Here is a 24,991-nt window from a genome sequence, read left to right on the forward strand (position 1 = left end):
ATGTAATGGGTTCAAGATCTCTAGCCAGGACCAGATCTCTGATAGAGTATACTCTAAGAGAAGCATGTTTATCAGCCAAGGCCTTACACTACTCATAGATGTGTGGATTCTGGCCTTTAATGGGGTTGGGTTAAATGCGGACGACTTTTCAGTTGTACAACCTTTCCCTAATAGTTGGTGACATCGTGTGTCAAAATGGCCAATCCTACACTGACTGAGGTTGGCTAACATGTTACTGTGATGGGAAATTTGTAAGAAATGTGTTTTGAGAAATTGGGGTAAGGAATGTGTTCAGATTGTTTATACCTGCTGTATGACCTTGACCAGATCTTTCAGGACCTGCCGCCGCTTGCGAACGTCTTTGTTTGTGATGACAGCAGTGGTCAGGTAACGCAGGATGTGTGGGCACATGGTCTGAATGGCGTTGAGGTACCTGAAATGACAAAACAAAAGGTTGTGACAAGAACAAATAATCAGGGGTCTTAAGGACTGGAGAAACCACATGGCAAAAAAAAAAAAGTGAATTGATATTTATGGAGGTGAAGGCTATACGAAGTTGATCAACTGTTGGTGTATGCATAGGTTGAAGGGCATAAAGGTCTATTTTTGGTACACAATTAACTAAGCAATTAGGCCCATGGCATTTAGGACTTCTGACCTTATCAACCAAACAGACATGTGCATTGTAATAGCGCATTCTCTGCATGACATGGGTTTAAGCACTCCTTTTCATTACCCCCTGTATAAGCAGAGGGGAGGAAAGGAAACCCTGGCCTCCGCAGTAGACACAGATCACCGAGCAGGGGATCTGCCCAGTAGCTGAAACCCTATCCTTCAGGGCCTTGTTTTCCAGCCACAGGTCAACTTGCTAAGGGCTGAGCACGAGAGGGGGCCTTGTTAGAAGCCAATTAGAACCCTAGACAACATTCTTACTCTGCAGACAGTGTTATACAAGTCCTTTCCCAACACACTTCCGTACTAAAAACTTGCACACATGCAACCCCATTCCTTTTCAAAAGGAGTGTTCAACATGAGTTAATTGTACAACTTCTCTTCATCCTCATCTGAATAGCTATCATTGACCCCCCCCCCCATTCAATCCAGATCAAATTATATTTCTAAAGAGGAAGTGGGATTTCCCTGCCACTTCCGGCTCCTTCAGCTCTGATAGATTAGGATGGAGGAATGTGTTTTTCAGAGGGAGGGACCACCACAGACAACAGTTTAATTAGTTGAAACAATTACAGGGACAAGTGGGCATGTGGCACTTGTGATGCTGGGGTCTAAAATCAGCAGTGAGCAGGCGGGCTAGGCGGTGAGCGATCCTCCACCTGGTTGAAGAAGCCCCCTTTCCTCTCCTTTTGTAGTTGTCGGACTTCGTGGCAGACCACAACACCCCATGCTCTGTTCCCGAAGAACATATGCCTCCTCTCTCTCAAGGGGGTCTCCAATAGGGCAATTCCAGACCTGTCCAACTTTTTAGAGTGCCAGACGCGCAGGGCAAATTGGGAGATTCAACTTGTGTGCCGAATTGGACCCCCGCAAGCTAGTGCGTGCAGTTGGAGTCTGATCGCAATTATAGAACTGTACCAACTCAAGTCTATAAAAAGGTTGGAATACTTTGACAGCATTCCATTTACACATATGCTAAAAGTCACCAACAAGATCTAATTAGCAGTTTCAAATTTTCAAAATTGATAAAATCTCAAATCTAGTGCTGAGGGATTTTAGAAGCATTTCCTATATAGCTAATACAGGACACTCATTCATTCTTCATCGCGCAGTCTTCTAAACTTGGACTCCATTTAATGCCGAGATAGTTATTTTTGATAATACTTTTGTAATGCTTTTTGTGGGGCAAAAAAAGTATTTAGTCAGCCACCAATTGTGCAAGTTCTCCCACTTAAAACGATGAGGCCTGTAATTTATCGTCATAGGTTCACTTCAACTATGACAGATAAAATGAGAAAAAAAATATCCAGAAAATCACATTGTAGGATTTTTTTATGAATTTATTTGCAAATTATGGTGGAAAATAAGTATTTGGTCAATAACAAATGTTTCTCAATACTTTGTTATATACCCTTTGTTGGCAATGACAGAGGTCAAACGTTTTCTGTAAGTCTTCACAATGTTCTCACACACTGTTGCTGGTATTTTGGCCCATTCCTCCATGCGGATCTCCTCTAGAGCAGTGATGTTTTGAGGCTGTTGCTGGGCAACACGGACTTTCAACTCCCTCCAAAGATTTACTATGGGGTTGAGATCTGGAGACTGGCTAGGTCACTCCAGGACCTTGAAATGCTTCTTACGAAGCCACTCCTTCGTTGCCCGGGCGGTGTGTTTGGGATCATTGTCATGCTGAAAGAAGACCCAGCCACATTTCATCTTCAATGCCCTTGCTGATGGAAGGAGGTTTTCACCCAAAATCTCACTATACATGACCCCATTCATTCTTTCCTTTAACACAGATCAGTCGTCCTGGTCACTTTGCAGAAAAACAGCCCCAAAGCATGATGTTTCCACCCCCATGCTTCACAGTAGGTATGGTGTTCTTTGGATGCTATCAGCATTCTTTATCCTTCAAAACACGACGAGTTGAGTTTTTACCAAAAAGTAATATTTTGGTTTCACCTGACCATATGACATTCTCCCAATCTTCTTCTGGATCATCCAAATGCTCTCTAGCAAATTTCAGACGGGCCTGGACATGTACTGGCTTAAGCAGGGGGACACGTCTGGCACTGCAGGAATTGACTCCCTGGCGGCGTAGTGTGTTACTGATGGTAGGCTTTGTTACTTTGGTCCCAGCTCTCTGCAGGTCATTCACTGGGTCCCCCCGTGTGGTTCTGGGATTTTTGCTCACCGTTCTTGTGATCATTTTGACCCCACGGGGTGAGATCTTGCGTGGAGCCCCAGATTGAGGGAGATTATCAGTGGTCTTGTATGTTTTTCATTTCCTAATAATTGCTCCCACTGTTGATTTCTTCAAACCAAGCTGCTTACCTATTGCAGATTCAGTCTTCCCAGCCTGGTGCAGGTCTACAATTTTGTTTCTGGTGTCCTTTGACAGCTCTTTGGTCTTGGCCATAGTGGAGTTTGGAGTGTGACTGTTTGAGGTTGTGGACAGGTGTCTTTTATACTGATAACAAGTTCAAACAGATGCCATTAATACAGGTAACGAGTGGAGGACAGAGGAGCCTCTTAAAGAAGAAGTTACAGATCTGTGAGAACCAGAAATCTTGCTTGTTTGTAGGTGACTAAATACTTATTTTACACCATAATTTGCAAATAAATTCATTAAAATCCTACAATATTCTAATTTTGTCTGTCATAGTTGAAGTGTACATATGATGAAAATTACAGGCCTCTCTCATCCTTTTAAGTGGGAGAACTTGCGCAATTGGTGGCTGACTAAATACTTTTTTGCCCCACTGTAGATACTAATTACAGTGCATCAGGTTGTGTGATCCTCGTAATGTTACGTGGAAAATAGAACTAACGAGACGCAGAATTAAAAGTATCACTCGCAAATGCGTCCAGTTATAGTTTCGTATTTGCATTTAATTTATTTCACTGGCAAATGCGAGTTAACTGCTGGCACTTTAGAGCAATGTCCATCTTATGTTCGCTAACGTTAGCTTGAAACAATTAGGGTTTACCTTTCCACAACACACTGAGTTGAAAAGGGATGTTTACACCTACAGCTGACAGCCGAAAAATTTTGCATCACAACAGGAGGGGCAGACACGGGGTAGCTACGTTGACTATTAATCTACATGTCTGTTGACAAACTCGGCACATGTCTGTGTTGTAGCTCGATTACCGGGATGTTTTTTAAAATTATATATTTTCTAGATATGCATTTCACGTACCAACTATGTACGCAGAAATTAGTAGAAATGAGTAGGGCCTGATTTTAATATATATATTTCATTTAATTTTAAAATGATCAAGCCCTACTCATTTCTGCGTACTTTTAACTTGGATCTTGTACATGGACAGAATTGCGTAGTTGGTACATGAAATGCATGCATGTTGGCAGGTCTTCAAAGCTGCACAAGTCATGCAGTCATATCTGGGACTGAGGGAAGAAAATAGATGTAGCATTCACCATACCCCAATTAATCATTTTGGAGTTTAAGGCAACAACAACGCTGTACTGGTTGCAGAGGACGCTTCAAAAGAATTGAACCAAGAATCAAAATCAAAACGATTTCAACCCAGTGCGTGTGAGTGACCGTGAATAATGAGGAGAGAGATGGGATAGGAGGGTGGAGATGAGGGGTAGAGGGCGAGATTTCATTATAGATCACCTCATGACAATATTCTCACCGTGAGTGCCCTTGAACTCAGAAGAGGTTTTCAATAACACAAACTAGGAAGGCCTGATGCAACTTTTGCTGACTGTGGGTAACAGAGGTCAAACATTAAACTAAGGCCTAGCCACCAACTTTGGCCAAAGGAAGTAATGGTCAAGGGGTGAGGGAATGAGGCCAAGATTCACTGTGGAATTAAGTGGTTTCTTGACTGAAATTGCAACGCAAACACTCCCTCAAGTTTGTCCAAACAGATGTTTGTGTGAGCTTTTCATGACTAATTATTGGGCAGCCTTTCATTCAAGTGTCACCAAGATGGCAAAGCAGTCAGACGTCTGTGTCTGATATATATATAAAGTTGTAAGTAAAATGTAAAATATATATATATATACATACAAAGTTGCAAGTAAAATGTAATATATATATATATATATACACACAAAGTTGCAAGTAAAATGTAATATATATATATATACACAAAGTTGCAAGTAAAATGTAAAATATATATATATATACAAAGTTGCAAGTAAAATGTAAAATATATATATATATACAAAGTTGCAAGTAAAATGTAAAATATATATATATATATACACAAAGTTGCAAGTAATATATATATATACACACAAAGTTGCAAGTAATATATATATATAATATATATATATATATATACACAAAGTTGCAAGTAATATATATATATATATATATACACAAAGTTGCAAGTAATATAAATATATACAAAGTTGCAAGTAATATATATACAAAGTTGCAAGTAATATAAATATATATACAAAGTTGCAAGTAATATATATACAAAGTTGCAAGTAATATAAATATATATACAACGTTGCAAGTAATATATACACAAAGTTGCAAGTAATATATATACACAAAGTTGCAAGTAATATATATACAAAGTTGCAAGTAATATATATACAAAGTTGCTAGTAATATATATACAAAGTTGCTAGTAATATATATACAAAGTTGCTAGTAATATATATATACAAAGTTGCTAGTAATATATATATACAAAGTTGCTATATATACAAAGTTGCTATATATACAAAGTTGCTATATATACAAAGTTGCTATATATACAAAGTTGCTATATATACAAAGTTGCTATATATACAAAGTTGCTATATATACAAAGTTGCTATATATACACAAATATATATATACATACACACACACACATATATATACACACACACACAGCTCAAAAAAATAAAGTGAATACTAAAATATCATCCTAGATCTGAATGAAATATTCTTACTAAATACTTTTTTCTTTACATAGTTGAATGTGCTGACAACAAAATCACACAATATGATCAATGGAAATCAAATTTATCAACCCATGGAGGTCTGGATTTGGAGTCACACTCAAAATTAAAGTGGAAAACCACACTACAGGCATTCTGTATACTTCTGGCCCTTCTTTGGACACTGTTTACAACCCTCCAGGCAAGTTTCAATGCCATACAACTCTCCTTCCGTGGCCTCAAATTGCTCTTAAATACCAATAAAACTAAATGCATGCTCTTCAACCGATCGCTGCCTGCACCTGCCCGTATGTCCAACATCACTACTCTGGACGGCTCTGACTTCGAACACGTGGACAACTACAAATACCTAGGTGTCTGGTTAGACTGTAAACTCTCCTTCCAGACCCACATCAAACATCTCCAATCCAAAGTTAAATCTAGAATTGGCTTCCTATTTCGCAACAAAGCATCCTTCACTCATGCTGCCAAACATACCCTTGTAAAACTGACCATCCTACCAATTCTCGACTTCGGCGATGTCACATACAAAATACCCTCCATACCATACTCAACAAATTGGATGCAGTTAATCAGTGCCATCCGTTTTGTCACCAAAGCCCCATATTACTACCCACCATTGTGACCTGTACGCTCTCGTTGGCTGACCCTCGCTTCATACTCGTCGCCAAACCCACTGGCTCCATGTCATCTACAAGACCCTGCTAGGTAAAGTCCCCTCTTATCTCAGCTCGCTGGTCACCATAGCATCACCCACCTGTAGCACGCGCTCCAGCAGGTATATCTCTCTGGTCACCCCCAAAACCAATTCTTTCTTTGGCCGCCTCTCCTTCCAGTTCTCTGCTGCCAATGACTGGAACGAACTACAAAAATCTCTGAAACTGGAAACACTTCTACCCTTCACTAGGTTTGAGCACCAGCTGTCAGAACAGCTCACAGATTACTGCACCTGTACATAGCCCATCTATAATTTAGCCCAAACTACTACCTCTTTCCCTACTGTATTTATTTATTTTGCTCCTTTGCACCCCATTATTTTTATTTCTACTTTGCACATTCTCCTACTGCAAATCTACCAAATCTACCATGCCTTTACCTCCCTCATCTCACCTCATTTGCACACATCGTATATAGACTTGTTTCTACTGTATTATTGACTGTATGTTTGTTTTACTCCATGCGTAACTATGCTGTTGTATGTGTCAAACTGCTTTGCTTTATCTTGGCCAGGTCGCAATTGTAAATTAGAACTTATTCTCAACTTGCCAACCTGGTTAAATAAAAATTATTAAAAACTGAGTAAAACTCCGAACCAGACTTTCATATCTGCTATGTTGTGGTGGCATGTCATACATTCAGTTAACTACAATCATCGGTTCAATTACACAAACCGGCAATCAGAATGGGGGGATGCATTATAATAGTTTGTGTGTAAATTTCACGCAGTTCTGAATTTTTCTGATCTGCAATACACATGGACTAACTTGCAGCCTCGAGAGTAAAGAGACCACACAAAAACAAACAGACTGAAACCACTTAAAAAAATACCCCAAGTAGGTTTTTAAAGCAGCCCCCTTCCCAATGTTAAGAGTAAATGGCTTCCTTTTCAAAATCAAGTTAGTCTAATAAAAACGTGTACTTTCTCCACAGTTAGAAGGACCTGACCCAGGCGGCTGCCAGCTGAACCACTTTTTGTCTCTCCTAGGCCAGGAGCAAACCCTGGGGCCCAAGGTTCAGCCCTCTACTGTGCCTCTTCTTTAGGGATAATTTCCTCCCCACCAAGGATGCCAGCAGGCCACATTTCAACAATCACCTCTTGGGTCACTCAAGGGTTTAGTGTGGATCAGTGAAGACACTGCACCTCAGACTGTAGAGATGGCAGCTTCTACAGAGCAATATGTTAAAGGGTTAGTCATCAGGTCTAAATGAGCCAACAGTGTTTTACAGAACTCCAGTGTGTCAGAGATGAAAATACTTACTGTGGCTGATACAGGAAGAGCTCAATGATGTTGTCTCTGCCTTTAGGGTGGTTAAAGAAGACGAATAGGGACCAGTGGATCAGCCAGGTCCTCTGCTGAAGAGACTGGAGAGGGGAGCTCACCGACTGGACAGGAGAGAGTTGTCATTATTAACTAGTTCTGATTGAGGTGACAATACAGTATACTTGAAGACAATTAAAAAGTTCAGAGTACTTTAAGAACGTGAGGTCTCAGTTCCCTTTTAAACGTTTTCCTTCCAAGCCAGAGGCCGCACCCCTGCATCCTTCCCAGCTATCCATCCAATAAATAACATTTTAAAAACTAGATCCACATTACTGCTCCATTTCCAGATCCTCTGGAGTCAGGACTGAAAGGGGGTGGGGCATCAAGCCGCAGCAGTGCTTTGCTGAAACACGAAGCGGTCAATAAGGGAGTCGAGTCTACGTAAGGGAATCAGAGTGCAGTGTCAAATTCTGAGAAGTGGGGCATTTACATTGTTATCGATAGTCTCCCTCAGGCGGGTGAGGTCTTCCATCGCAGCCTCCCAGTTCTGCATCAGGATCTCAGAGGCCAGCTTCCCCCATAGGGAGTTCAGGGCATTCCTGTCTGTGGCCGGGACCTGGGAAAAGACATGTCATACTTGTTAGAACATAAACAAAGCATCACCTCACACAGCAGCAGAACTCAACCCACCTGCAAAATGACCAGGCACTGGCAGATCTAATCCTGATAAATGCCTCAGTGTACAAACCGTGTGCTCGCACACACGCACGCTCAGGGACAGTCAGTGAAGTAGTGGCCGTTGCCACCGCCGCTTGGCTTTGGCAAGCAAAACTGTTCGGTGGAGTTACTTTTCTTATTTATACTGGATAAACGGATTAAATTATGTCATCCTGAGGGAATGGGACTTGACAGAAAGAGAAATGAATGTTTAGCTTTTTATAAAACCTCATTTGCTGCACTTTGTGATACGGCAACCGCTGCATTGCAGATGTTCCGCAATCCTTTCAGATTACCACCCTAACTAGGAGCACATTTGAAGCATATGTGAGCTTCTCCGTACAATGTGCTAAAACATTGTTACTGTTATTTAATTAATGCTGCAACTCTTGAAAAATGTGCAGGGTGGCACACGGCCTTGGGAAGACAACACACACATCACTAAAGATGTACATAGGGCATTTCAGCTTTGGCCCTACTCTGTAGTCAAGAAAGGAATATGTTATATAAATTTAGCTCTGCCTAGTTCAAGCTACCACCTTGGTCCCTGTGGTTGTGACATTTCTGGGGCAGGGTCAGCAGGTCAAAGGTCAGCTTGTCAGTAACATCTCCATACCACAATTACATGGTTCAGATTCTATCTAAAAGGAAATGGTTGAAGAAACCTTGAGTTCACAAATCTGGGTTCAGATATTACACCCTAAAAATAACTCAATTGGATATTTAAATTAGCAGTTGCAATTGGAGAGAACATTGAAGATATACACGCAAAATGAGAGTAGATGGAATGGAGGGCACATCTAGCATCTTTGAGGGAGAACGCCATCGCCGTTCCTCAGACTTCCGGTCATTCCCCTCTTGCCTTCAGCCCCTCTCTGAATGGACATTAATGAAGTGTGTATGGTGCTACTACTTCTGTGTATGGTGCTACTACAACACGGCTACAATGAGAAGCATGCAGAAGAGGCAGAGTTACCAAAATGTCTATCACTTGGAGTTCACCAACAACAGAGGTCTTGCTCCAGCCACAGAAACCTTGATGCACTGTGACCAGCAACCGCATGGGTTTCTCAACACCATCTGGAAAGGTGTTCATAATTTACGCCGAGCCAGGGTAATCCGTCTAGATAAATGACAGCGTTTGGATGCTTAATTTGATGGAAAAGGGCATCGAAGACAAATCTGTTAATGCCCTTAGGAAATGTCCCCAATTGGCTATCAAGCTTTAAAAAAATAACAATAAAAAGATGCTTTAATAATAAAATGCTTTTCCAAAGTCTATACCTGGTACATTGCCGGGACACTTAATTTCGGTTAGCTGTACAAACTGCATGTCTTGAGGAATGTTTCAATAACTTAGAGCTTTTCAAGCATGTTAAAATATAATTGCAATAACCTCCTACTATTAACACAAAAGGAAAACCTCACGTTGAATCATGCCGTCTTAATACAACTCTTCCATTATCACAGGCTAAATGCATTGATATATGAAATGATGCTAACAAGAAACAGTTGAAAGGATAGCCATCCTCAGTCACAAGTTCCTGTTTATTTGTTTTTACCTTTAACTAGGCAAGTCAGTTAAGAACAAATTCTTATTTAGAATGACGGCCTACACCGGCAAAACCTGGACCAATTGTGCTTATTCAAAGCTAGGCCTCCACCCTATGGCTCATGGGAACCGCCGGCCCACAGTAGCTTATGATAAACACCAAACGCAGTCAGTGACAAGAGTCAACAAGGAAGTGAGGGCGGGTGCCTGCTGTAAGGCCACAGTAACCTAGACGCAACCCACCACACCCCCTTCTTTCAGACAGCAGAGTGGACTGAGACACACAAATGATCCATGGATGGAGAAGGAAACCAGCTGGGATCTCTTCGTGATTGAGAAAAACATAATCAAGATAAAGGATTAATACATATTTATATTACATACAACAGATAATTTCACCTAAGAGTTGTTTTACAAGGTCAGACATAGCAGTACAGCGCCCCTGGAGCAAATTATGGCGCCTTGCTCAAGGGCAAACAGATTTTCACCTCATCGGGTCGGGTATTCGAACGAGCTACCTTCCAGTTAGCAGCCCATCGCTCTAACCGCTAGGTTACCTGCTGGGCTACATGAAGACTATTAGGCTACACAGTAACTTTTAAATGAACTGCGACATAAAAAGGGTGATCGGTGGAAAAGAATACTGGTAAGGAAAAAACAAGTGGGAAAGTCAGCAGCAAGGTAGTCTTCCAGGGTAAAACACAAAGAGGAGCAGAAGGCCATTCATCCACTCACAACAGTAGAGTCCTTTGATCATAAAACAAAACTTTGGACTGCTTTAAATTACATATATATTTTTTAAAAAGAGACCTCATAAGAAAGATTAAGCATTATATTTTAAGAGAAAAGCCAACCACGGTGCCAATTTAAAGGTTGTTGTTTCATTGGTCTAAAAAAAATGTATATATATATATATATTTTTTTTAAAGTTTGTTATTTCTGCCTTGGAAGTCCCTGCCTGCTAGGTTTGGCCGATCTCCATGTCATTATGGCAGCTTTCTACACACTGCCTGACATTCACTGGTGGCCACGCAACAATAGTTTCAATACCAGGGTTTTTCCAGCAGTTACCTAGAGTTTCCATTTGTTGGCGAAAAGAGGCACATTTTCACTTACTGACCAGCAACAATAAATTTACTGTGCTGAAGAGCCGTCGGGACACTCAATCTTTATTCGCAACATCCAATACCTACATTCACTGATGCTATGAATAAGTTGCTCTTTTCGCGCTACGCCACACTGTAACAGAACCCGAGGCCTGGATTTTGCAAGCCTGGCTTCCTCTGTTTAATTGACTGGCTTTCCCACGTTTGATGACTTACGGAGCCTCACCTCTACCTTGCAGGGGCAGTCTGAGAAAATGGGAGGTCCACAACAATAGGGGGGGGGGGGCAGCAGGTATGAAGTATAAAGAGACATGTAGGCATGTTGTAAAAAAAATATTTTTATATAAATGAGCCTTTGGATTGTCAAGAGGAGGCAGCGGCTATCTGGTAACAGTAACTGCCCTGGCTGATATTTAAAATGAGGGGCTAATGATGAGTAAATTCAAAACTGGAAAATAATCTACATAACTTATTTAGACTGAGCTAAAAACCATAAAGAACTGTGGAGAGGGAGCGCATCAATTGCATGCTTTTGATGTGTGGGGGGGCTCATGTTTAATCAAATCCAATTTATTTGTCACATACACATGGTTAGCAGATGTTAATGCGAGTGTAGCGAAATGCTTGTGCTTCTTGTTCCGACAATGCAGTAATAACCAACAAGTAATCTAACTAACAATTCCAAAACTAACATCTTATACACAGTGTAAGGGGATAAAGAATATGTACATAAAGATATGAATGAGTGATGGTCAAGAGCCACCATCATCTGGTCTTCAATGTCTCTTGCTAGCATACTTAAATGTGAGTGCATCATATAGAATCAATCAACAACAACAAAAAAAGAGCCCAACTGCTTTGGCTTAAGAGGCTGTTCACAGAAAGTAGAGCTCGTTGCTCAGAGTCTCTGCTAAGCCTGTTTATCAGGAGAGGACACCAGCATCACCAATGTGCATGACCAGTCACAGACATCTTCACGACAGAGGGAGAGGGTATCAAATGTCAATTACAATGGGAAATCTAAGTTGGTTGTAATATTTGTCATTCTGATGAACATGTAAAGTGTTGATTTTATTCTTTGCATTTTTTCGAGACTGGTTTTGGCACAAGTCTTTGCTATACCCCAGATCTCAAATGACAGACGCAACCCCCAAAAAATAAAACAATTGAATAAGACTTGGAAAACACTGGTTGTGCTCGTTTGGTTGAAGGAATTATAGGACACTGATAGTAGAGACGAAATGGTAAACCCTGGCTTTGGAGTAACAATGGTGAAATCTACCACCAAAAACGTAGGCGAGTTTGATCATCAAATTTGCAAACAGCTTCACAAAAAACAACATTAGCTTCTGAAAGGGGAAACACAAGGTAATAGTAGTGATGGTGCATGGTCAGTGTGACCATAAAAACATACCTCAGACTAAAAGCACCAACACTGGGTCTGGTGGTTCCTACAGTAGAAATTAACCTCATTGGCCAACAGATTATTTTTGTTTGGAAATTAGGTTTGACGCCAAGGCTTTCTGAAGAACATTAGACGACTTAACTCATTAAAGTCAACGATAGCGCAAAAGGTCAGCCGAGCATTCAGACAATGAGTAGCCCTTAGATGCCACTGGTCCTGGAGAGAGACTAACAAAGGCAGCACTGAAGATCTGGTGGCACCTTCCACTGAGGTCACAGGATGTCCATTCCCAGGACTTATCTAGTGTTACACCACTCTATTGTGACACAAAACACTCCTCTGGCCTCCCCTCTCAGTCAGGTTACCACCTCTCTTGGCCTAAGAGGTTTCCAACTCTTTACAGCAGTGCACACAGTCCTACTGCACCTTTCCCCATTCTCTGTGTAGTTCATCTTTCACTGATTTCTGAGGGCAGCGGGAGAGAAGCCACCAACACCAGCGCAATGATCCCTTTGTTTAGAGGAAATAAGATTTACGCATGTGTAACGAGAATACTGCCAGTACTTTCAGTGAACTGTAATTACTATCCACCCCAACCCTATTTGGTATTATCTGATTTCCAAAGCATTTTACTGCTGGTGAAAATGATTTAATCCCTCCTCCATGCACCACAGACTCTCGTATGTTAGCCAAAACAACAAAAAGGAAATGCTGTGTAATAGCCACACAGGTTGAGAAACGCAATGGAATTAGCTGCAAAACTTTAAAAACCAGCAATGTTATCAGTTAACCGAAAATACATTTGACCGGTCAAGCTCGGTCTATAGGTTCATTTTCATAATTTAGTGGAATTAAATTGGCACCGCATATAAAGTATAGTTAGAGAGGAATATTACCTAGCAGCACAGACAGCTGGTTGCCGCTTGAAGACCTTTGCATTTAGAATTGTACATCAGAGTGAAAACAGAGTTGAGTCACTTAAACAGCATCGTATTTTCTGTTGGTCACGTCATTTTACTGTTTGGAACAAATTAACCGGGGTTAGTTAGTAGGCAAAAAAAAGTACATCCCTAATTCAAAAAAGATAGGCCTAAATGAGTGGACTTTGTAAATGTATAGCCTAACTGGTAGGCCAGTTCTTTGTTTAGTAAACCTGTTCTCTCAGTCAGTTGATTATTTTTGAGTGTGCCTATTGTATGTACGCATGTACACACTTTTTCAAAGCCCACCAGAACACATTGCGTAACTCATAAGCCTGACAAGGAGTTATCTGGCTATCAGAGTTATCAAATCAATAGGTCGTCCACTGCAGCCCGCCCAGCGAGAGGACTAAAGAAAGATTATGAAGTCTGCTGCTGAACACTTGGCACAGTAAAAAAATTAAAAATCCTACCCTTGTCCTTGAACATCAACTCATCCTAATACTGAAGACGTGTGAAGAATTGAATGAGGGAATGACGGCAGCTTTTCACATGCAATTAACTGAGGGTGTTCTCTTCCACCTGCTAACCCTTTGAAAAATTAAAGAACCTGGCCAAACAACCAAGCAGTGAAGTAGGAAATTCAATTTTTCATAACACGAGTCGAGCCAAAAAAGTATACATCAACGGAAACATTGTGTAATTCCAAAAATGCAATGTTAAGTGGATGTATACTGCTCATAATTTATGGCGTTTGACACTGTCCACTGCTGGGGAAAAAAATAAATCACATGAACAAGTGATTAATGCACAAAATGGGAGTCGTTCCTGAGAAACTAATAGTTCTTAATGAAGCTTCAATCATCGTCTGTTTGCCCTTAAAGAGCTTGCTAATATATAGCACTGCCCAATAGTGTCCATTTGTCAGTGGTCCAGTTATTATTCCAAAAACTACAGATGAAGTTTCAAGAGTACAAATCTGTAATATCAAATAAATAAATGTCTCTAGATCTATTAACTTGCTGTGAACATCTAGTATCCAAGGTCGCCAGTTTGATATTTCATAAGAGTACACTGAAATAAGGGGTACTAGACTTACCAGGACACGGAAGAAGTAGAGGTACTCTGCAGCCCCAGAGTAGTTTCCACACTCGTACTGGAACTTGGCATATCTGTACAGAGTGTCCAGGTACTCCTGACGGAACTGGAAGAGAAGAGGGCTGATCAATGGTTTCGTCCGATAACTATTCAGAGCATAGACACATGACACCAGCAATTGTTTATGATGACCATATTGTCAGCTTTCTCACAGGCCTCATGTAAGATTATAGTCCAAGACGAGAGCCATGGTGTTATATCCAGTCAATGCCAGACCACCCCACTGGGAACAGAGTGGCTGAATTCTGTTTGATTAGCATCACTAATTATTGGGGTCAGCATGTAGCCGAGCAGTTCATATCTGTATTTATTATGGATCCCCATTAGCTGCTGCCTAGACCATTTACACAAGTGGGAGTGTTGCTGGTTCGATCCCTGCTCAGACAGTAAAATATGGTGCAGAGTGCACGGTCAACCAGAGGTTTGCTGGTAACATCCTTGATACCGTTATCTGCTGTCGTGCACTTGAGCAATTTCACTGTGTAATTGTGTGTACAAGGAGCTCCATGTCAACATCCCATACGGACTGTCACAACATTACCATACGTAGGCCTATTTACTTCTGCCACCTGTGGCTATTTGGAAAAGTCTTCAACAACCGACCTGAGCCCTATACTACGGATAAGGTATGAGGAGTCAACTTTGGTCAAGTCTGAGTTCAACTTGAGTTAAGTGGCTAACCTTTAAGCCAAGGAAAATTTCTATGAGTACAAATACTTCAGAACGAACCTACTCTGGGGCAGGCTAACTCAGAGCCAACTCCATGTATCCTGAATCTAGTGTGAGCCACTAATTGAGGACCAATGAAATCAGATACCCTCGCAAAGAGTCATCCCCATCTTTATGCCGTAACAATGATAAATGTCCATTGGGTGGGTGGGGGCCGGGTACATGTTCATGGGGGGGGGTAGAATATCTCTGAACGGTACACTCCTGCTAACTCAAGACATATCACAGCGTGCTGCCGTCAGTTTGGGAACCGAGGCCAGTCTGATGCAGTGTGGCTTTGACAGGCAGTGGTTGCGAGCCACTGCGAAGCGGAGGGAGACCGCCCTTTCCCACAGCCGAGTGGCCTTCGCGCTGCAGAGGTGCATTGAGGACAGAGTGCAGGTCAGCGGGATGCCAGGGTGGGAGGATTCGGGGGGGCAAATCTAGACAACCAGCATTTCTGCGGGTAGACCAATGTGTCTCGAGCTGTTCTGTATATTCTTAACAATTCACCACAGACTGTAAAATGTCCACAGATTTTTCTGCAAGCTGTAAAGCCCCTAAAAAAAAAGTTAAAGTTTTGGGAAGTCATTACATGTTTCCCTGCTTGGGCCTTCCCGCCCCCCTTCCCTAAATAGCAGGTTCACACAGGAGTCATGAGAAACGCAGTTTTGAAGTGAAATGTCAGCAAAGCGGTCCAAACTTACACTGTGTTTCTCCGCCAGATAGTTAAAAAGGGCCTGTCCATCCCTGAAAGAAAAATAATTTCACAGTTAGTGGCCTTGTTTCATTAGAGTTGGCTGATGCAGGTTGGGTGTTCTGAACCCCATTCGGGCATACTTCTTCAATTTCTGGAATGTAGCAGGTCTAGAGTTCAGGGCAAATCAAGGGCTTTTCATTTTCAAGCTGAGCTGCACCTTTTAACCTTCAAGAGTCTGACGGGGAAGCAAAAGTACTTTTATTTTGTGTGAATATTCACAGGCTGTTTAAAACATTCATCTTCAACACTGACACCATTAAACTCATGGTCCAACAACCATTAGGGGGGGATGGATCAATCTGACTTTATAAAACTGGAAATGCAGTCTTAACTCAATCTATGGTTTTACATGCCATAAACTGGAGTTGCTTTTCCTGTCTACATAGGGGAGGCATTAAAAACACACACTACATGACCATAAGTATGTAGAAAAATGCTCAACATAACATCTCATTCTAAAATCACAGGCATATATAAGAGTTGGTCTCCCATTTGCTGCTACAACAGCCTCCACTGTTCTGGGAAGGCTTTCCACTTAATGTTCAGCCACAAGAGCATTAGTGAGGTCGGGCACTGATGTTGGGCAATTAGGCCGGTCACACACACTTGATGTTCCAATTCATCCCAAAGGTGTTTGATGGGGTTGAAGTCAGTGCACTGAGCAGTCCAGTTAAGTTCTCCCACACTGAACTAGACAACCCATTTCTGTATGGACCAGGCTTTTTCCACAGGCACATTGTCACGCTGAAACAAGAAAGGGCCTTCCCCAAACTTGGAAGCACATAATTTTCTAGAATGTCAGTATGCTGTAGTGTTAAGGACTCCCTTCATTGAAACTAAGGGGCCTAGCCCAAACCATGTAAAACAGCCACCGACCATTATACCATATTACTCCCCCAACAAACTTGACAGTTGGCACGAGGCAGTCGGGCAGGCAGCTGTTCTCCTGGCATCCGCCAAACCCAGATTTGTCCATCGAACTGCTTAATGGTGAAGTGCGATTCATCACTCCAGAGAACGCATTTCCACTACTCTGGAGTCCAATGCTGGTGAGCTTCAAACCACTCCATTCAACGCTTGGTATTGCTCGTGGTGATCTTAGGCTTGTGCGGCTGCTCGGCCATGGAAAGCCCTCATGAACAGTTCTTGTGCAGACTTCGAGGCAGTTTGGAACTCCGTAATGAGTGTTGCAACCAAGGACCGACAATTTTTACGCACTACATGCTTCAGCACTTGGCGGTCCTGTGAGCCCTACCACTTCGTGGCTGAGCAGTTGTTGCACCTAGACATTTCCACTTCACAATAACAGCACTTAGTTGACCAGGGCAGCTGTAACAGGGCAGAAATGTAACTTCCTTGTTGGAAAGGTGTCATCCTATGATGGTGCCACGTTGAAAGTCACGGAGCTCTTCAGTAAGGCCTACTGCAAATGTTTGTCTATGGAGATTACATGGCAGTGCATTCAATTTTATACACATGTCAACAAAGGGTAGGGTGAACTAGCCAAACCCAGTAATTTGAAGGGGTGCTCAGATATATGTATACACCCCCCATGGAAAGTACTCAGACCCCTTGACACTGTCATTACAGCCTTATTCTTAAATACCCCATAATAACAAAGCGAAAACAGGTTGACTTTTTTGCAAAAGTATATTTTTTTAAATAGTTTATTTACATAGGATTCAGACCCTTTGCTAGGAGACTCGTAATTGAGCTCAGGTGCACCCTGTTTCCATTGAACATCCTTGAGATGTTCCTACAAATTGGAGTCTACCTGTGGTATATTCAATTGATTGGCATGATTTGGAAAGGCACACCTGTCTATATAATGTCCCACAGTTGACAGTGCACGTCAGAGCAAAAACCAAGCCATGAGGTCTAAGGAAAATGTCCAGAGCTCCGAGACAGGATTGTGTCGAGGCACAAATCCGGGGAAGGGTACCAAAAAATGTCTAACACTGAAGATTCACAAGAACAGTGTCCTCCATTAGGGATGTACCGATACATTTTTTGAGTCGATACCAATATCCAGTATTTTCCGTGCCCAAAAACACCAATATTTAACACTTTTTGTATCCTTATAAGCATTGTAGTACAGTTAAATAGTTAACACACACACACAGTCTAAGACACTGCATTTCAGTGCAAGTGGTGTCACTACAGTCCTTGGTTCAAATCCAGCAAGTATCACATCCGGACATGATTGGGAGTCCCATAGGGCGGCGCACAATTTGCCCAGCATGGGTTTGGCCATCGTTGTAAATAAGAATGTTCTTAACTGACTTGCGTAGTTAAATGTTACACACAAAGTTATTTTGTTGGCATTTACATGTCCCCATTACCGGTAAAACATAATCAAAACCCATTTCGGGGCGGCAGGGTAGCCTAGTGGTTAGAGCGTTGGACTAGTAACCGGAAGGTTGCGGGTTCAAACCCCTGAGCTGACAAGGTACAAATCTGTCGTTCTGCCCCTGAACAGGCAGTTAACCCACTGTTCCTAGGCCGTCATTGAAAATAAGAATTTGTTCTTAACTGACTTGCCTGGTTAAATAAAGGTTAAAAAATACATGTCTTTCACTGAGTGTGCTGTTTCGTTGTTCATTTGTTCAGTCGTTTCATTCTCAGCCAGGATTTCATCATACATATGAAACAGTGAAGTTTCAGCTCTGTCTGTCTGTGGCCCCTCTTCCTTGGTGCGCATGGTCACCGTGTCAGTTTCTATCTTGTCCAGCGGTGTATGTAACAATTCACGTAAACCCTTTGTCTGCATCAAAGTAGTGGTCCTTATACATAGCATTGAGCATGGTGGCAACAGTAAAGAGGCTCAGAGACAATGACACCGAATCGCTTGTTCACAGCCTCAAGTACTTTTCCAAGTTTATTGCAGACATACTGTGGGGTTATGTTGAGCAGGCATTTCAATGCCATGGCAGAGTATCACTTCGGCTGCAGACGCAGTTGATTAGCTTATTTTGAGTCAGTTGTACAAATGGCGCTTGGGAGTGTGTTCATGTTTCAAACAAGTTCTCAAATGCCATTGAAAATGGCAGCAGCAGGATGAGAACCAGCACATTCGAGCATGCAATACGGCTTTCCTCAGTATGAAATCTCGTCGACCCACTGTGCTGTCAGACTCCGCATGCTCATGGTGCTGAAGTCGCTGGTCCAGATGTCAGTCGTGAAGCAAGTAGCTCATGGATGAGTTTCAATAATACTGTGTAACTCCAACTTGGTAATGTGCACCGGTGCTCGACCAGTTGGCGAACGCCATAATCCACAACAGAAAGGTTGAAGGTCAAGGGCAAAGAATTCCATTATCTTGGCATTAACGGATTTCACCTTTGAATTGTCACTGACATTTTCTTGATCTTTCAAATGACTGCTTGACCCAAACTTTTTTAGTTATTGGAAGTGCGCTTAGTATTTTTCTGCTTTTGTTCGGTGTAGCACTGTATTTTTTGTGGCGTCATTACATCTACCCGTAGGTACATATATTTATATGGGTAGGCATGTCAGCTTTGATATCAGTTTTGCACATCGGCGTTAAACTAGACATCGGGCCGATGTTGGCATTTTTAGCTAATATCTTCTGATTCCGATATGCTCACCGATGCATCACTAGCCTCCATCATTCTTAAATTATAGAAGTTTGGAAGCACCAAGACTATTCCTAGAGCTGGCTGCCCAATCGAAGTAGAAGAGCCTTAGTCAGGGAACTGACCAAGAACCCGATGGTCATTCTGACAGAAGTCAAATCAAATTTTATTTGTCACATACACATGGTTAGCAGATGTTAATGCGAGAGTAGCGAAATGCTTGTGCTTCTAGTTCCGACAATGCAGTAATAACCAACAAGTAATCTAACTAACAATTCCTAAACTACTGTCTTATACACAGTGTAAGGGGATAAAGAATATGTACATAAGGATATATGAATGAGTGATGGTACAGAACAGCATAGGCAAGATATAGTAGATGGTATCGAGTACAGTATATACATATGAGATGAGTATGTAAACAAAGTGGCATAGTTAAAGTGGCTAGTGATACATGTATTACATAAGGATGCAGTCAATGATAGAGTACAGTATATACGTATGCATATGAGATGAATAATGTAGGGTAAGTAACATTATATAAGGTAGCATTGTTTAAAGTGGCTAGTGATATATTTACATCATTTCCCATCAATTCCCATTATTAAAGTGGCTGGAGTTGAGTCAGTGTCAGTGTGTTGGCAGCAGCCACTCAATGTTAGTGGTGGCTGTTTAACAGTCTGATGGCCTTGAGATAGAAGCTGTTTTTCAGTCTCTCGGTCCCAGCTTTGATGCACCTGTACTGACCTCGCCTTCTGGATGATAGCGGGGTGAACAGGCAGTGGCTCGGGTGGTTGATGTCCCTGATGATCTTTATGGTCTTCCTGTGACATCGGGTGGTGTAGGTGTCCTGGAGGGCAGGTAGTTTGCCCCTGGTGATGCGTTGTGCAGACCTCACTACCCTCTGGAGAGCCTTACGGTTGTGGGCGGAGCAGTTGCCGTACCAGGCGGTGATACAGCCCGCCAGGATGCTCTCGATTGTGCATCTGTAGAAGTTTGTGAGTGCTTTTGGTGACAAGCCGAATTTCTTCAGCCTCCTGAGGTTGAAGAGGCGCTGCTGCGCCTTCTTCACGATGCTGTCTGTGGGAGTGGACCAATTCAGTTTGTCTGTGATGTGTATGCCGAGGAACTTAAAACTTGCTACTCTCTCCACTACTGTTCCATCGATGTGGATAGGGGGGTGTTCCCTCTACTGTTTCCTGAAGTCCACAATCATCTCCTTAGTTTTGTTGACGTTGAGTGTGAGGGTTATTTTCCTGACACCACACTCCGAGGGCCCTCACCTCATCCCTGTAGGCCGTCTCATCGTTGTTGGTAATCAAGTCCAGCGTTCCTCTGTGCAGATCGGAGAATCTTCCAGGAGTACAACCATCTATGCAGAACTCTACCAATCAGGCCGTCATGGTAGAGTGGCCAGATGGAAGCCACTCCGCAGTAAAAGGCACATGAAAGCCCACTTTGAGTTTGTCAAAAGGCACCTAAAGGACTTTCAGACCATGAGGAACAAGACTCTCTGGTGTGATGAAACCAAGATTGAAATCTTTGGCCTGAATGTCAAGCATCACATCTGGAGGAAACCTGGCACCATCCCTACGGAGAAGCATGGTGGTGGCAGCATCATGCGGTGGGGATGTTTTTCACTGACAAGGAATGTGAGACTAGTCAGGATCGAGGGAAAGATGAACAGAGAAATATAGGAGATCCTTGATGAAAACCTGCTCCAGAGCACTTTGTCAGCCAGTGATGGTCAAGCAAATAATTGCTGATATCACAGTAATTGACCGTTAATTAACAAACATTTAACATCTTCTGGCTTCCACACAGCTTACAAGCCACTGATGCAGACCGTTGGAACATCTACAAATTAACAAGTCTTATAAATCCATGTAATTTACCTTACACCTTCACAATAAAGCCATTATGTTATACGGGTCTAAACAAGATGAATAAAATGTATTTCAAAAGAACAGAATAGCATACTCCGATTTGTCCTTATGTGAGGTACTGATCTGGCTGTGCTATATGGCTGTAGGCTACAGTAGATCATTTATCAGGCAAGATTCGCTTAGAAGTCTATGGCATTATTTTATAGTATGAGGAATACAATAGAAAGGATATTTTCTCCAAATGATGAGGGAGTGCACACATGAGGCTGTTCTGTTATGAGTGGTTAACAAAGAAACAGCTAATCCTATATGCTTAGAGTTATTTGTGTAACTTTAGTTATGATAAAGGCTGGGCTATATACATGTTTGGCTTGTTAATACATTCTCTGGCTGCATGATGCAACTAATTATGATTTGGAAAAACTTACATAAAAAGGTATGAGCACTGCCTCTTTTTTTTCCTGTAGGAACTACACACTTCATCAGTCTCTCATAATTTGACAAGCACTTAATGCCTCGAATTTCCCGACAGCAACCCGTGTAGTCGTATTGCCCACCCCCCACCAAAACAAATGTCATGCCTTTTGCAGCCATTGTGGCCTCGGGGTGAATATAATAATTATAATCCCGTTCTCCCCGCTTGCTCCGAAGAACCTCTCATGGACCTCTGTCACTGATTGGGTCTTTCTCACAGGCTACAAGTGAAAACAGACACATTGGGGACGTAACTGAACGCGTCCTTATCAAATTCCGAGGTGCATATTGAAGATATTGGAAGAACTGTCCACATTTACTTTGTCAGCCAACGAGATGAGTAGGCCTAATGCCAATCTAGCCGATGCCAAACTACTACCCCAATAGTACAAAAATTGACCTATTCTACGCGAGAAATAAATATTCCGAACATAATCTGGGACAGTTGTGGGATGCGATAGAGCCAAAATAAATACAACCACGCGCATCCAAAAATAACGTATTCAAATGCACGGAGGCTGACAACAGATCAGAATGTTTAACTTAAAATGCTATATTATATTATATTTATAATATTTTTTCACATTATAGCAAAGCAATGCACACACTGCAGTAGGCGATGAGCGCTAACGGTCCATTAACACCATTACCAAAAATGACCTCAAATGCAATTATGGATGTAATGCTTTTATTATAAAAAAAGTGCATTTATGGTCAAAATGATCTTCCCCAATCATCCAACTCACATGCCGGATATGTATGCTAGTTAGGCTCTACACCAGTTTTAAAGCGGATTGATGTGCTTAATTTTAAGAAGTTATTTGGCCACCTTAGTTGTGTACAAACCTCCTTAAAAACATGGTGTGCGCGCGACTGATTTGAAAAAGTCCAACAAAAAACTATGCATTGTTTCTTGCCTTAACCTGGGCATCATTCAAAAGTGATAATGTATAATTCACAAGAAAAAGGCTAATATTTTCACCAATCATACTATTTTGATTTAATCTTGTCTATACATGACTTTCCTAGTTAAAAAGTTTATTTTTAATGGTTTGGAATTTGTTTTGATTTAGAATGGACCATTATCATGCACCCGACTTAAAACAGAGGCAAAAAAAACATGTAATCTATGCACTTAAATAGTGAATGCTTTTCCTGTGGTTAATTTTCATCCCAGCCAGGTAGGCAATACACATGTTGTAAAGCGAAGCAATGTGCTTAATATTAGGAAAGTTGAGAAATAAATAGTAGACTTGGCGTATAGAAAGCTGGTGGGATCCTTTTTTATAGAAGCCATCACTGTTTTTTCACAATTGCATAGCCTATAGAAATATTGAGCAACATGAGCCCTCATGAAGTGTTCGATAAGATGTCAGAGTGATGAGGCAAGACTGCCGTGTACCAGGCGATTATCAAGTTTGGTAGGCTCCTAATGACCATCAGCAGCATCAGAGCTTGGAGAAGCGTAATTACTGTGACTAAGCGGTCACATGGAATTTGACTGCCTTCATGACTGCCGGTGTGGTGGTAATATGGTCACCGTAACAGCCCTAGTCTTCACCAAGACCTACCCCAGGTTCTCACATCCACAACTGCCTTGCAAGATACAGAAACAATGGCAAGAAACTCCACATATCCAAATGTAAAGATCTACATTGTGCCTTAAACCCTTTCAAAAGAGACACAGCATTATATTACTAGCACCAACTTTGGGACCAAAAAGAGCAAAGAAGCAATGGAAATTGACAAACTCAAGATCCATAGAATTGTTTAATTTCCTTATCCTATCATCAGAAACAAGGCAATAATCCAGAAAGTGAGTGATAGAATTTGGCTAGGCCTAAATGATATTTGCTTCCTGGAGATATTAAGTTGGGGGCAGGCTTCCTATTAAGCATGTTGGCAAACAGTGCACCTAAGACGATTCGGGATAGAAAATAGCTGTAGCACAAAATGTTTGAAGTTACATTCACAAGGCTTCAAACTCCCATTACAATGGTCAGTATAAGATGCCTGCTTTGATAAACAAACAGGTCTCAAAACCAAACCTTTAATAAACAATTCAAGATTGGCAAGTGGATGAAAAGTGTCCTTTGATGACCTGAACTCACGCCTGCCAAGAAGCCAAGTAAAGAATGAGGACTTGAATTTAACCAAACTACTTTAATTACGGCAAAGTCAGCGCCATCCTTAACATTCACTGCAGCATCGTGTATCGGTCTCATCTGCTGAGTTAATGTAACCCTAAAGCAACTCCAGGGAAATTGATCCAAAAAGTAGGCATATCAATTTTTTGGATTACCATATCAATTTAACACCACTTGAACTTCATTCATTAAGCCTGCAAAGTCAGATAGCAAGACCACTACTCTGGGAAATCATGAATTGCAAAAAAATAAAAAAGGCATTGTCCATGATTGACCATCTATAAAATGCAAACGACAACTCCAAAACCATCCATTGGTTAAATGGTGGGACAGGAGGATCAAACTCACCTGGTTGACTGCATCTGTTTTGTGGTCTCTGGGTCCTCAAACATCTTCACAATGGGCTCCGTCTCACCCTGCAGCTGCTTCAGCTGAGCCACCACAGTGATCCTCTTCTCCTTTAGGGCTTCACATAGACAGAGAGAAACCATTAGAGGCTTTGGCCAAGGCAATACCCGGGAGAATACCATTACATGCAACATTAAAGATTTGTGTCTGTTATACTAGTTTTTGGAACAGTGTTGTAGTAAGCATGACTAAAATGTGAGGGGGATTGTGTGCAATCAGTTTCACCGCCATCTTGTGATTTATTGATGAAACAGTGTAAACACTGAACAATACATAATCATTATCACTGTACAGCTTTCTTTAACAAAAGTGTTAGGAGGTAGACTACGCAGTGTGCAATCTACTTACTGGCGGGGATCTCTTTCTCAGGGAAGAGGTTTTTGTGAACATCCATGGCAAAGTCCACCATGTTGGTCTCGCTAAGGAGATCCAATTTTCCATGAAGCAGTTCCTTCTCATTGTAGATCTGAAAGTGGAAATAGTTAAAGGGGTAAATGGGGTTATTTTGTCATGTACCGTTTCAAATTCTTAACTTTACCTACCCAGTTTAAGAGAACTGCTGAC

At 41.7% G+C, this 24,991-nt stretch overlaps 1 protein-coding gene across 1 annotated transcript in view; it reads right to left on the bottom strand.

Moving 5' to 3' along the window:
- The window catches only part of LOC135522470 (eukaryotic translation initiation factor 3 subunit E), a 43,165-nt gene that overhangs the window by 13,808 nt on the left and 4,366 nt on the right, over nt 1-24,991 (bottom strand). The window contains exons 2-8 of the mRNA XM_064948762.1: nt 24,776-24,893; nt 24,368-24,485; nt 15,864-15,906; nt 14,390-14,494; nt 8,081-8,206; nt 7,588-7,712; nt 307-433 (exon numbers count right to left, since the gene is read on the bottom strand). Of these exons, the coding sequence (XP_064804834.1) occupies nt 307-433; nt 7,588-7,712; nt 8,081-8,206; nt 14,390-14,494; nt 15,864-15,906; nt 24,368-24,485; nt 24,776-24,893 (762 nt within the window). The remainder of the gene's footprint in view (nt 1-306; nt 434-7,587; nt 7,713-8,080; nt 8,207-14,389; nt 14,495-15,863; nt 15,907-24,367; nt 24,486-24,775; nt 24,894-24,991) is intronic.

Source organism: Oncorhynchus masou, chromosome 30, assembly GCF_036934945.1.
Source record: "Oncorhynchus masou masou isolate Uvic2021 chromosome 30, UVic_Omas_1.1, whole genome shotgun sequence".
NCBI lineage: Eukaryota > Metazoa > Chordata > Actinopteri > Salmoniformes > Salmonidae > Oncorhynchus > Oncorhynchus masou.